General features: G+C 39.5%; 1 protein-coding gene and 1 non-coding gene across 3 annotated transcripts; one reads left to right on the top strand and one right to left on the bottom strand.

The window, feature by feature from the left end:
* The first annotated feature begins 992 nt into the window (after window positions 1-992).
* LOC119722611 (transmembrane protein 163-like) lies at window positions 993-13,098 on the top strand. Of its 2 annotated transcripts, none has more exons than XM_038192812.1 (9): window positions 993-1,292; window positions 3,305-3,399; window positions 3,491-3,628; window positions 4,843-4,886; window positions 7,702-7,796; window positions 8,845-8,941; window positions 9,445-9,556; window positions 9,879-10,020; window positions 12,071-13,098. In XM_038192812.1, the coding sequence occupies exons 2-9, from the start codon at window positions 3,321-3,323 to the stop codon at window positions 12,111-12,113; spliced, it is 750 nt and encodes a 249-aa protein (XP_038048740.1). In that variant the 5' UTR covers window positions 993-1,292; window positions 3,305-3,320; the 3' UTR covers window positions 12,114-13,098. The 2 variants fall into 2 exon arrangements, with proteins under 2 accessions (XP_038048740.1, XP_038048741.1); XM_038192813.1 differs by having other exon boundaries at window positions 993-1,166.
* Window positions 13,099-14,486: 1,388 nt separating this feature from the next.
* Trnas-cga lies at window positions 14,487-14,568 on the bottom strand. Its single transcript has one exon. It is a non-coding gene; the product is annotated as a tRNA-Ser (tRNA).
* Window positions 14,569-15,003: the final 435 nt, after the last annotated feature.

Genomic DNA, 15,003 nt, shown 5'->3' on the forward strand with positions numbered 1-15,003 from the left:
TAGGCCTACATGTACAATAATTGTTGAAAACCATTTTATAAAATAAATGTTACGTTTGTTATCTGCCAACCTTACCGTCATGGCAATACTTCACCGACTGTCAGTGCGTGGCGTGCTAGCGGGGTGGACGAGGGCAACGTACCCCGTCCTATCACCATCACCTCACAACCTCTAGTAGTAGCGATACCCTCCCAATTTAGCATTTTAACAAGCAAGAAGATTGGGGCAACTTTGTAAAGAAAAACAATAGGCCTACATGTTTTGCCCCCGGTCCCAAAACCTGGATTTGCCCACCGAAACGAGTAAATTCATTAGCTATATCCTCGCGGATACCGATAAAACTAACCGCCGCGAGATAGTTTGATGTGCCGAGAGACCATCTAACTCCCTAAGGCCAGGTGTTCTTGATACAGGTTCAATTCTTTATTTACACGGTTTCCAGGGCGGAAACGGGGGGGGGGGTTGAATCGAAGGCACCTTGCTATCGGGGTCCGGGACGGGACATACCCCCGTAAAATATTGATATCTCCGATGTTTTCTCCTGCATTATTTATGGCAATTAGAGAATACATTTAGAAAGTGTAGCATTCCATTTACATTGTAATAGTTTTGGCCCTATTTTACGAGTATAACATTAGTGATAATAACGAGTGGCTGAACGGGGGGGGACCCACTACTGGTTTCATGGATTTATTTAGATTACTATGTTATCAATTCTCACACCTCACTTGGACATTTAATGAAGAATGTCCCCTGTAGGCCTATGTTAATGATTCCCAAAGCTACCATTATAGACATTGTCTGTAGTTTTATTTTGCTTTGTTTAACCCAACTCCATGGTAGTGGTAGTCGTCGTACGCTACGTGAATCAGTACAAGTACCCGCACGTCTACACAATATTTTGTTCTTGTTTGATTGCTTTTTAGTATTTGGCTACCAGTACATAAGATGCACTGCTGGTACTTTCTTAACATCAATTTAACATCAGTTGAGATTTTCTATCGTGTTTGCATAAAGAAATAAAACAAAAATGCGGGTTGTTTTATTCAGTATGCAATAGTCTACGAAAGGACGACAGGAAACAGTGTTAGCGCATGACATTGGTACATTTCTTCTTGGCGTTAAACAGAGATAATTTGACGATCTTTTCATTATTCGCAGTTAAGGTAAGATTTCCGAAAGCCTATATAGGGTCAGATTAGAAGCAATTTTACGGACAACTTGGAGAAGCGACCAAAATAACGCACTGCATGCTGTAAATACACCCTTGCGAGGAACAAAGTCCCTACCGGGTGAGTCAAAAACAAAATACCATGGATTCATTATTTTTTCCCCCTTATGTAGCAATCAAATTTGATACGTAAATGAAACAAGTACAGGCCTAACTAGCATGTTCTTCCACTCGTGAAAAAGTAAAATACTGAATACTGAAATTGATCCATGCTATCAGAAGTTATGCATGTTAACTAAACCCATTTTACAGCTGTCCATCGAAATGGAATGCTTAATGCTTTGAAGCTATTCAGTTGAGTGAGAACCAGAGAGGCATTCAAATACATATGAGATTTTAAATTTTAGTCAAGACTGAAACGTTTACTGAGGAACAAATCATGTGTTGTTTTCTGAAATGAATGATGATGGTGAGTTTTGTCTGGTTTGTTTTTCGTTCATTCGTGGAGATCGGAAAACCTCCATAGCTCACTGTATATTTGAAGGGTAACCATCATAGTGCGTATCGGTGAATGATCTTTGGAGGACAGCTGAATTTTGTGGTATCTCTATTAAAACAGAAATATCTTGTGAGTAGATGCAAATTACGTGAAATTTTCACAGTTACTAGTCAATAACACGTGTTTTTCTTCCTATGTTATTTGTGGAGCGAGACACATACTTTTTTCTTACTCACTTTCTTTTTTGACTCGCCCTGTATTTTCCCAATAGGGCCTACTCCGTTGTTAAAATTGAAGGGACATGACCAGTTGCTTTTTGTGAATTTTTTTGATTGAAGCAACAGAATGGTCAAAATCTTAAGAGGGGTACACAACAACTAACTTGAAGTTTCAGCTCAGTGTATACCATTTATTTTGGGGAAAAACGGAGAAAACATATGCCCTTGAATTTGTGGGGTCTGTTACAACTGATAATGTAGTAACCAACGGATAATGTATCACCAACCGATAATGTCACAAAAATTAACCGATACTGTATCACTAACCGATAATGTAGCAAAAATTGATCGATAGTGTAGTAAAAATTTACTACACAATCGATCAATTGTTTTTACATTATCGGTCGTAACAGATAATTTTATCTGTTTTTCAGCTGAAGAAATTTCTATGAGGCCTAAAAACCGCAAACAAAATTAGATTTGTAGTTTCACCTCTAAGATCTTCTTTACTAATGACGTATACTGGTCAGTATTTAACCTGTTGATACCCAGTTTGGTTGAAAACGCTATTTACTACATAAAAAATACAATACAATACAAATACTTTTGTTGAACAGAATTATTTCTGGGGCAGTTGAATGAACATATTTATCCGTCGAATTAAAGACTGCTTAAATAACGAATCGAACGGCTCTGTAACTCTCTCTGAAGTTCGAATATAAGGCAGCATTCGTTTAAAAACGAAATTGAATGGGCCTCGTGTTTATAAATTGAACGATTTTTTTTATGAAATTGGCCAGGAAAACCTATAGTTATAAAAATCGTTTTTTAGATATGCATTAATTTCATGTGCTTTTATTTGTTGCATTGTATTTGTACTTGTATTTGTGTATTTGTATTGTATTGTATTTTTTATGTAGTCATTTGTATTGTATGCAGGGCCCCAATGGAAACCAGTTTTAAACGTTTGGGCATACCCTGGGTAAAGAAATGTAATAAATTAATAACTAAATAGCTAAAATTCAATCTATGTAGCCAGTGCAACTTCAGGCCACATGTACTGTGTGTGCTCTATACAACAGGGTCCTAACAGTGACTTTTGTACGATTCATTAAAAAAAAATTAAAGACCAAATGTTGACCCCAACTTTTTGTTTGATTGTGTGTTGTAGGTTTTTTTTAAGGGGGGTATATACCCCCCTTATTTTCCACATCAGAGCATGTTTTAATTAGCCATATGGCTAATTAAAACATGCTCTGATGTGGAAAATAAAATGTCCTTACCGTCAGCAACATGGCGAGGAGCTTAGTCATTGGACCCTGTAATACCAGTACATGTATTTTTTACTCGGTATGAGACCCTCAAATGTCAACAAACACTTTAAAATGTTCTTTGTTGTGACGATTTTTGTGACAGGAACCATCGTAACTGAATGGCGTCGAGTGACCGTAATGCCGAACACCTTCCCCTGACACCGAGAGCTGTTGAAAACCACACCGAAGAAGCACAAGGTGAAACGAACACAATCTTTGGTTCGATGAAACTGCAAATTCATCCCTTAATTTATTTTACTCTCAAGTGATATTTACTTCATTCCTGCAGCATCATCAGACAGCTTGTACGAGAATGATAACTACCACAGTTTGTCCCCCGAGCAAGAGGCGCACTATCACCGCGCCGTGCTATTCCTCGCCTGGTTCTCCGTATTCGCTCTATTGGTCCTCTCTATAACCAGTTTTGGTAAGCAAATACTGTTTGCTCGAAACTGTTGTCCTATCGAAGGAATGCAGCAAAAATAAAATACAAAACTTCCCCAAGACGATAAAATATTATCATCGTTTTGTGTGCCCGGTGAAGTTTGTCTTCCTGGTTTTTTTTTTTTTTAATAATTAACATCCAATAAAGTTGCTCTCCTCGTCCTTTTCTCCTAACGAATCTCAGTCATGATATATTTAACAATTGTTGACTGCTGTGATGTGGAATATGACGTGTGATGTGGAATATGACGTTTTGAACACCCAAGCCCCTTGGGTGTTCAAAACGTCATATCCCAATCGCAGCAGTCAACAATTGAGAAAAAATGTTGCAACCTGACGCCACTTCCACGATTGTGTACAATGTCTATGGAGAGTCAAGAGAATTTTCTCTTAAGTATTTCTTAACAAAAATGGAAATGTTTTTCAGCCCCAGATTCATGTCATATCGTCATTTTTGCTATGAATGACCTTTCTTAAGATGATGTATGAAGAAAAAAAGTGGTGTCAGGTTGCAACATGTTTTCCAACATTTGTTTTGTTATATCTCTGTCTTGGATTCCTTGGATTTTGATGTGAAATCACAAAAACAAACAGCAGTAAATGCACAACACTCGGACAATCAAACGGCAACTCACATGCACGTCGCGTGCTCGAAACATCTGATCGTCTGCTAGTTCGCTGCTCCCACCTATGTGTGAAAACATGGTGAAAATAGCGTGGGTACCCACGATACAAGCGTTTCACACCGTACATATATACCGTACCGTACGTACAAAGTTATAGCACACTTCCTGTGTTGGATATTCATACAGGGAGTATGTCATGATTTTTGTATAAACTTAACACGTGATCGTTCTAGTCCAATGAAAATAAAGTATAGAGGACAGAGGCATAACAAAATATATTATTAACTAAAAAATTATTTTGGGCGCCATAACCCTTATATTATGCGATGCAAATGGTTTAAAATTTGTAAAGTAATATTATTCTATAATAATATATGGTAAATAACTCATGTATTGCTAAAGAAAAATAGCAATTAAAAAAATAAGAGGCTAAACTTGAAAACATCATTGGGAGATCAACTTAAAACGAGCAATAACAGAGTAATTAATATTCAATTCATGAAATCATTGTAATTTAATGTTGACTTGATTAAGAAAACCAGTTAATATATATTTTGTTTACCTCTGACAGTTATATCTCAATCTTCAAGCAGTGTCGCCTTGTTTGGCTTTGGGGTAAGTTTGATGAAGCTTGATACAACACTTTGGATTCAGTATAGTTTCTATAAAATGACATTTCTGCATTGAACATCCATCTCTTCTATAAGAGTATCAGGGGAACCGAAATGTTGTATTATATATAATGATTATTAACAGCACAGAACAATATACCACTGAGTTATACGATGCTGAACTGAACACGTCTCCATAGCAGGCTGACTTCACATGTAGCTTCCTGACAGTTTGATAACTGAATGTATTACATGTTTATAACACTACATACTTTTAACCACAAAACCTAACAACTTACTAGGCTAAAATGCATTGAACAATTCGAATAAATATATGCATATTGCCTAGGCCTATATCTTTAATAATTACATGGCCTAAATTTCCGGTTAGTATATGTTTCTCTGCCCACATAAATACTCTATTTGCGAATTTAAGCCAACTATTCCTTAAGATGGCGTTACCAAACTTGGCGTGTTTTCAATTTGTTGGATATGTCATGGCCGGGGAAAAGCCATTCTCTGGGCGATATTGTACATATCATGATGCTGGGGTAAACACAGTGTCAATCTGGTAATCTGTCATGCATGCAGTTTAAATTAAAAATGTTACCCTAAATATTCCTTGTCCATGGTTTAGGAAACCTCCCATAATGTTTTGATTGTATTTTTTTAAGTTCCATATGCATGTACATGTACTACGTAAAACGAAATTATTCAAGAAAAGCTAACAAGATACGTATTTGATCTGCTATTATTTTGTCTCTGTGCACCATTGACTGTAGCTGTGTGTGAAAGGAGTACTTTGGCACGATGAGGAGTTTTATCTTTATTTGGGTTGATTTCTTCCTTGCATTTGTTACAATCAGTGGTGGTTCTGTCATCACTTCTTTCTTGCAGTCGATCATAAGGCTGCATGGAATTGAAGCAGGGGACTTCTAAATGGTCGTGCAGATGTTTAATATTATGCAGTGTGAAAATATACCACATCTCCACTAATTACATCATCATCACTATGTCATTAAGGATGTCCTCACCGAAGGTTCCATCTGTCTAGTGATACATGCTAATTGATCGTCAATTAAACGTCACGCTTTGTTTACATGTGTGCTTTCCTATGACGGCCAGGTGGGATACGTCCCACTGGCTCTTGATCTCATAGGAAAGCGCACATGTACGTAACTATGTGCTTTGTACGCAAGATCTTCCTTTTTGGCAGTAGTGGTCAGTGTCATGGTGTTAAAGGTACTGACGGTAAAAGGGACTTTACGTTGAACTAAACTTGTCTGCACCATCTTTGTCTGCGTCAGGCTTGGACCGCCCGTTAGGCTTTGGGACCAACCCGTCATTCTTATTGGAAACCAATGTTGACTCAGAAGGTGCGGACGTCAAATCAGAGGCTCTAACCCTGGTGCTTTTGCGTTGTGAATTCATCTTGTCAATTTGCTAATAGTGTACCGAGGGCGCAACTCCTTCGGCAACCCTTTTCTGTTAGGGCTGGTCCCTTAGCCTTTGATGTCCATAATCCAGTCTGCAAGGCAGCAGCTCCTCTTCAGTCTGGGTATTGTCCCGTAGCCTTTGATCTTCCAGGATCATTCCTGCAAGGCAGCAGTCTGGGATTGGATTACCATCCAAGGATTAACGAGCTCCAATTGCCTGGGATTGAAATCAGAGTTGTCCTTCTCCTAGGCGGATCACCGACCAAGGTTAACGAGCTCCACCTACCCGGAGCACCTGGTTATAGGGCCAGGATCTCGCAACATTGGGGCGACTGGGGGGCGACGATTTTGCGTGCCCCCCCCCCCCCAACGCCCCCCATAGCTACGTCGCTGTGACTACCTGACATAGTCTTCACAGCAAATTCTGATCCCAATTAAGATCTTAGCTACAACCAAGGGCGGATCCAAAACACAATTTTTTGGGGGGGGGCCAAAACAAAAATTTGGTCCCCCAAAAAGTTGGTCAAAAAAATTACGGCGTGGGGTTCGGGGCCCGCTGAAGGGCCCCGAAAAAAAATCGGATTCTAGATGCCCTGTGGTGCGATCTGAGGCAATTTCTGACCACTTTAACCAATGTTTTTTTGAGGAAAAGATGGTGGTGTACTCATTGCCTGCCTTTATTGCGATGTCACATAAAAATTAAAAAAATTGGTTTCGTTTTTTTTTTGGGGGGGGGGGGGCATGGCCCCCTTTGCCCCCCCCCCCCCCCCCCCCCCCCCCCTGGATCCGCCCTTGGCTACAACTTCTTCAGGGAGATAAATTGAGGAGATGGTATCACGGCAGTTCACTGCAACATGCATGTTTTTATCTGCCATTGCAGCAGACCAAATTCCCTCTTGCTTTAATTTAAACACTATTACAGTCGTCTCCCCAATGAAATTTTATCTGTCCTAATGGGTAATTTGAAGCAGGAACTTGTAGATTGCCTTTGTAGCAGCACGTCCTGACTTTAGTTTAGTGTGTAACATTACAAGTGATGACTATCAAGCTCTGCAATAATCACATAGTGGATTTCTATTACTGTGCTTGTGTAGTTTTTTTAACAACCTTCTGTTGAGAAAAAGGCTTCAAAAATGAAGGAAAAAAAATGAATCAGAATTAAGCGCTATCCAGCGGGCACTTGACCACAAATTGCACCGGGTTTCCCTATTTTCTCAGAGTATTATATCCACTCAGCAGAAATTTCAAAAGGTCAGCTATTATATGCCCTCTACTAAGATTTTCAGTAATTTTGATGCTCCAAACGAAGAAAAAAAACCACATACAGCAAATGGTCCTTAGAACATATACGAATTACCAGGAAATTTTCTTTTTTCTTTTCAGTTGGACGCATTGTTAGACGTGGGTACATCGCTGGTAGTTGTTTGGAGGTTTTATGGTTCCAGCCAGACGGTGTATTCAAGAGAAAGAGAACGAATGTAACTATCTGCTTACAATCTGCTTGCATTCCTCCGCATGGGAATTGGATTGCTATCAATAGCAGAAGGGTCTGTGTATTGAGTCTAGGACCCATGCACGTTCATTTCTACCCACCTTTGCACCCAAAAAAACACCATAAATGGCACTCGAATAGTTATGTTTGCGATATAGCTCGGATATTTCCGGGTGTAAATTGTGTAATTAAGCAACACAATCCTTGTCATTGAGTTTATCAAATCAAGGCTCTCGTTTTTCAAACTTTTTTCGGCTTGCGCAGTTTCCAATGTATCTGTATAATGTCTGTTTTGGAGTATGCACTCGGACAAGGGTATGGCTTTGTTGCGTCATGTTTTGTGTTTCTAAGTGCCAATTTTGACGGAATACGATCTTTAAATTCTCCACCCGTGCTCGTCAATATTTTCTGCTGACAAAATTCAACTGGCATTTTGTAAATTTTGATTTTCGCCCATTACGCTTAAAAAGATACGCCTGAATTATTTTCGGGGTGAAACTCCAAAATATAGCAAGGGAGAGCAAAATTAAAAAGAAGTATCAAAATAATCGGGTCAGGGGACAGACAAACATCGAGTTTATTTCTAGTTCCAAAAACATACTTTAAAATACGGTTAATAAATCGCGCCTAAAAAAACCCAAACAAACCAAAAGACACCCCAAAAATGAATAAATAAATAAACAAATAAGTAAATAAATACCTAAACAAAATATAAAAACAAAACACAAAACACTAGGCCTACATCAGCTTATAGTTAAATCACAAAATTACAATGTAGAGTGGGAATTTTTCACTTCAAATTATTCTTAGATTATATTGTTCGTGCTGATGGGTTGAGTGTTTGAGAAACCCCAGTGATGTCGGCTTGCATCTTGTGTGGCCATGAACTTTTTTTTGATTTTATACTATTTCAATGGGACTTGAATTGATTCGGTGCAACCTGAAGCACATTCAGTCCAACATTTAACAAGTGACGTCATTCCCAGCATGTCATCTGAGGATATAACTGTGTGTTGTTGTTTTCTCCTTTCTAGTGCCTTGTTAGTGTTGGCAGTTCTCTTCATCGCCGCTTCCTTGTTGGTTGGCATCAGGTCTTTAGTTTTTGTCATCAAAGGGAGCACCGTGGAAGAGGTAGACTATAGATAGCTAACTTATCAACTATTACTTATTAGTGTCAAGTTTAAAACAAAAGGCCATGCCTTTTTCGTTAATCAAGGCTTGCTTATAATATAGGCCCCATATTGTAATGTGATCATAGGTGATAACTCGTGCGACTAGAAATAATCATTTAACATATTATCGAGATAAGCATGGAGGAGGACTTTAGTTTCTTCTGACCTCGGGTCCCCCCAACGACGGCAACAGTCAAGGGAAACATGACATGACATATATCTCAGCCACGGAGATTGATTCGGCAAGAATGCAAATAGCCCCTTATCTGTTACATTTCACACTCCACGTCACTCTGATCATCAATTTGTAATGTTTTTTGAAGATCTGGAAAATGTGTATTTCCTGTTGACAAGAAAGAGTACCTAGGCTATATACATAGGCTAGACTGATTCTTGACTGATAAATAACGTAAGAGTTTGAAATTTTACTTGGCATTGTTTGTTTGGGTTTTTTGTCTGCAGATACTGGCTCTGTACATCGTGTCGACCATTGCAGTTGTAATAAGTCTTATGCTTTTCTTGGGTAAAATGCACGTGGGATACAAGCTGAGGAGTAAAACTGTCATTAGTGACGGTGAGTATACACACAATCATGTTGTCTTTTATTTCATCCTCTTACGAATATACGAACATTTCAGTTTCCAACGTAGGATTTCTAATGGGCACATTTTAATTAAGGAATGAAAAAGGATTAACTTTTATGGGGCAGCAAAGTCGGGCCTCTCAGCAAGTGCATCGGCATTATATTATAATAAGTGTTGCACAGAATGCGATATTTGTGACTACTTGGTGTTTTTTTTCTCTTCACTGTCAAACTTGAAATATTTTGTCAAATACTGAATAGAACACAACCCCAACTCTCAACCCCACATTAATGAACAAAATGACGGTTTCAGGTTACAGTTCTCTTGCCTGTGGAATAGGATCACTAGGAGTGATAATTAGCGCCTGCATACATTCCAAAAATAGTAACATATACTATTTGGATGACGTCGTCGGCTTCACCATGGCTGCACTACTGTTGGGATATGGAATCAGGTAACTAACGCTGCAAACTGTAATCAGCCCCCGTATTTTATGGGTTTATTCGTTGTATTTCTTATTTAACCTGGAGAAACATTTCAGTGGATCAAAGAAGTGTAAAAATATATATATGTTATAAAATATAAAAAAATCGACAAATGGAACATTGAAACAATAAATACCTCATATATCCACCATGAACATTAACACCAAAACACACATTATAGGAAATCGTAACCAGTCTTTGAGATAGGCCTAATGATACACAGCAAAATGCACGGAGGGGGAGGCTGCTGTATGGGCCTCGTGTGCCAACAAGAGGGCGCGTTTTTGACAAAGCGTGTGCGTAATGCACTGTACTGGTTCGCGCGCGATATATGCACAACTTCCTGAATGTGCAAAAGCCAGTATTAGATTGCAGACCATGAACAAACTTTCATAGACCCCAATGATAGATGCTCCCATTTCAGAAATTCGGGAAAAATACTCACAACTCTCCAAGGTGTTCGGGACACACATCAAATTAAAGCTTATTTCATCCTCTGTCATTTTCTTTTTAATTTTTGGGGGGTCAACTGATGACTTTTAGGAGAAATTTCCATCCGAAGATGATCGCCCCTGAAAATAGTCCTGAAGCTCATCGCCATTTTGATAAACGATGGCTACACTCCATTTCAAAATAGAGCGATTTTAGGGCCACAATTTCATCCAAATTGAACGGAACTACAAGCTCACAGTCCTGTGCACGGCTTCCACCCATATTGTTTACAGACCCTCAAGTTCATGGCCCACAGTATGCTCAAATTTTGAGGGCATGCAAATCGCAATTTCGGACCGATTTACTGGCCTGCACCCTTTAGCCGCAGCGTCTCGAAGGCGTCGAATATGTTCGAAGTTAATTTGCGCGATGGTCTCCCAGACTAATCCTCGCCCCCCCCCCCCATAACTTTGGATTATTTGAAATACGCAGTTCTCCCCCAAACTCCCATGTGGCACACCGGGGGGGGGGGGGCTCGGGGGGCTCCCCCGAACTGCCCCCACGAGGTTGTCAATTTGGTGGGGGCAATATTTTTTTAGTCCCACGATTTGACCGTGGCGATATTTCGGCCTATGTGGCCTATTTTCGAGTACGGGTGTAAATGGCGCCACCAACGTCAAAAAGTCCCCCCCCCCCAAAAAAAAAAAAATTCTACTGCCAAAAATTGTTGGCAACATTTTTTCTTCTTCAACTTCTAAAAACAAAATAGTGAACCCCCCCCCCCCCCAGCCAAATTCTGGGTACGCCACTGCCCACTCTTCTTTTCTGGTCGTTGAAGGGGTACTTGTGCACGGAGCCCATAGGGCCTCACAAACGTTATTGAATCTTGAATACCGGTACTCAGACTAAAAGTCTGCACTTGCGCCTCCTATCGATCGGTTTGGTTCCATAGATCACAAATATTTTATATATTGCATTTCATAATAAGGGGTCTGTTTCATTATTATGTTCGGGGCCGCTTGTTCTAATGTCCAATGTACAAAGAAACAGGAAATCATGCGTTTGACCATAAAGTCATTAAAGGCTGTCGATGTGAATTTTCTTTCGGCACACAAGTCTTACCTCCTGATATGAGCCTAGATAGTTTGTTATCAATCATATATTGTTCCTGGTCTACCAGGGGTCCTATATGTATGTAAATATTTTTAAACAGTAGTTTAAATATATATAAAGCAAAGGCACAAAGTGTAGTTTCGAAATTACTTGCAGATTGACTGATTTGGAAAAAATAATGACAAACTATGGAGGTCAAACTATTATGAAATAAGGTTATAGCCTGCGTGCTTAAAAGTAACGTATAGTATCAAGCGTTATGTGAAATTGTTGCGCCTGGTACGCTGTCATTTTCAAGAAAAGAGGAACTTTTGTGTCAATATTAACGATGGTTGGGCACAAATGGACATTGGATGGAGAGACAAGTTATACAATTACGACAAATGCAACTGTTGTACATTGTCTTTAAGTTTGATATTCAAGTCAGCTGCACAGGAATAACTGCAACGGTTGTTCTTTGTTTCATTCGGACAGCTTACTGATGAGTAATTGGCAGAAAAAAGAAAGCGACATTTGAACGCCGCAGTGAAACGTCACAGACAACAAGAACAGTTGGAGTACCCAGGGAGTACACAATCATGATGGTTAAAGTGCAAGAGTCGCCACAGCTTGGACTTAATATTAATCTTTTTACTGTTCATACTGGATGATATAGGTTTTCTCATCTATGTTATTATTTATATTACACAAATTCTATATTAGCTTTGAGTAGTGATGGCAAGCTCATCACACTGAAGCGTGCTCAGGTTGTAGAAATTAAAAATTTCACAAATATACACCTCAAAACGCTAAACCCTTCAAATTAATGATAATTTCTGTAAAGTAATAATTTCCGTGACAGTATACTCTGTGAATTATATGCGTCACCTTTTTCTTTATTAGAATCCCCATTTATTACCGATTCATGCATCTTAACCCTAAAATGGCCATGGTATTCCGGTTCTTCTCAGGGGCATGCTTCGGCCCATTTTATTGAAATTCGGCATGGTTTGTTAATTGACCAATATATAGGCCACAACAAGAGGGCGCTCTACTTTGGGCTTCACAGTTATTTTAACACATTTCACAAAAATTCCCTATAACGATACTTTTATTTCGTCATCGAACATTGTCGAGGCCTACCACCAATGGTAAAAGTTCACTCGTGAAAAAAAGGAACTCGTAAAAAAAGGGGCGCTCGCGAAAAGGACGCTCGCCCTCATGAGGTGTCTCGCACTATAAACAAACATTTAAACAAAAAACAACTGTCGACCCAACCCAGAAAATGTCAATATATATAAGTAATAACAAATATCTATTGCAATGCAGGCCTACTGATTCATCTGTTGAGTGTAATTTGACCTGTGATAAAAATCTGTTTCCCTTTTTCTGAGAGTATCATGGATGAAAATATTTGATTTAAGGTAATATAATACATTTTTTTATTGAAAGAGTAAGATTACTTTTGTTGCAGGAAAGCAAAGATTAAAATCCAGACTGATCACAATCAGCCACTGCATTCAGTTTTCATCTAAGCAGCAAACATTCATGGGCGTCGCGGGGGGGGGGGCGCTTGTTAATTTGATGGGGGGGGGGGTAGGGCAAATGCTCCCCTGCTCACGCTCGGATAAATTGAGAATATAATGAGAAAGTTAAGGAATTTTGGGCAAAAATTTGCTTTGCCCCCCCCCCCGGAAAAAATCCTGGCGACGCCCATGCAAACATTGCATTGTTCAGTTTGTATTTGGGATAATTCAAGCATTTCACGTGTATCTGTTGTACAGTGGCGGAGCCAGACTCAATTTTTTTTGGAGGGGGGGGCAATTGGGGGTCAAGGAATTTTTTTTGGGGGGGGGGCTGTCAAAATAGAATCTGATGATATCCAAAATCTAAGGGAAAAGTAAACTTAAGAAACAGGGGCAGATCCAGGAATTTTTGCGGGGGGGGGTGTATCGTCAGCAAATCATTGCTGAAATGTAGACAGTTTTTTCTTTCGGACACTTGGCTCCGCAAGATCAATAGGTTTGGGGGGGACTTGTACCATAGTTTCAATGGGGGTGATGTTCATATCCGACGATTATTAACACTATATTACAGAATAGTGTACAAATACCCCCTAACCAAGTTGGCTATATGTCATTTTTTTGTGCACAGGCGGACATTATTACAAGTATAATTTTGTTGGGGTGTCGGGGGGGGGTGGGGTTCGCATTATGTTTAATGCATTACTATGGAAAAAAATTTGGACAGAGCTGGGGGGGGGGGGCTGGACACCACACCTTGTTGGGATGTTCGAAAATAGCCCATCCCCCCTGGTCAAAAAGATTGCGCGTTGCGCGTAGCGCGTATTGTTCCAAAGAGAGCGCGCCGCAGACTTGGGTTCAAACATTTCGTGAAGGGGTAGTTTGGAAGAGAGAAATACATTTTCCACCAATTTTGTATTGAAATTGAAGTTTATTTCAACTGTGTTAAGATTTAAATAATTCAAAATATTAAAATCAAGCAGAATCTGTGGTTGAAGTGTTATAAAACAAATATTGAATGCTTTATCTCGTGGTGAAGTAAAACTAGCCTCCCTCGATGATCCATGGACCATTCTATTTTCCCTCGGCTTCGCCTCGGGAAAATAGAATGTCCATGGATCACCTCGGGAAGCTAGTTTTACTACACCACTCGCGAGCATTCAATATTTGTATAATATTTTTTTAACGATGTCATCATCGAAGCGATAGTAAATCATGAGCGTGGCCATGTTTGTGAGTGGGACCAGTAAATTTGCCAATATACAATTATTGAATGCTTTCAAAATATGTTTATGACGCCTAAAAAAATGACGCCTAAAATAACGTTATTGATATAGGGAACTGTAATTTATAAGGAAATATTTAGGACAAATTAAAAAATATAATGACGTCGTAGACAGGATTCGAACCTGTGCGGGGAAACCCCATTGGATTTCGAGTCCAACGCCTTAACCACTCGGCCACCACGACAAAGTCAACCAATGTAGGAAATATATTAATATAAACAATTAAATATCTAATGAAGTACTAGTACGGTTGAGTTGCATAGCAAAATGCACTATTTGTTAATAATTTTGCAGAGTTCACAATTATTCAATTAATACCATTTTTCTCTCTTCTCGGTAACCTTAACCGTTCGCCCATAAACTTGCACGATCGCCTTCTGTGCGTACGCGCGTAGATATCCAACATCGTCCCCAGAGTATGCTTTCAACCGCGAGACAATAGCAGCAGTTAATGGAACCATGATGGGAGCATACTGCTCAACGCTGTGGAGACGAGATTGCAAATGATATCAAGACACTCCGCTGGAAAAAGTGAAACATTGGAAGTACATGTATAGTTCGCTCGTACCCGTACCCCCGCCCTGCAAACAGCTGGACGCTGGTCAGGGCTGACGTCATT

The sequence above is a fragment of the Patiria miniata genome, unplaced genomic scaffold (genome assembly GCF_015706575.1).
Source record: "Patiria miniata isolate m_02_andy unplaced genomic scaffold, ASM1570657v1 HiC_scaffold_16, whole genome shotgun sequence".
NCBI classification, from domain to species: domain Eukaryota; kingdom Metazoa; phylum Echinodermata; class Asteroidea; order Valvatida; family Asterinidae; genus Patiria; species Patiria miniata.

Bases quoted from the DNA above. Each gene is read 5' to 3' on its own strand.
- LOC119722611 (XM_038192812.1), top strand. From the start codon at position 3,321: ATGGCGTCGAGTGACCGTAATGCCGAACACCTTCCCCTGACACCGAGA. The intron at 4,887-7,701 runs GTAAGTTTGATG...TTTTCTTTTCAG, and splicing joins TCGCCTTGTTTGGCTTTGGG to TTGGACGCATTGTTAGACGT. The intron at 9,557-9,878 runs GTGAGTATACAC...TGACGGTTTCAG, and splicing joins TAAAACTGTCATTAGTGACG to GTTACAGTTCTCTTGCCTGT.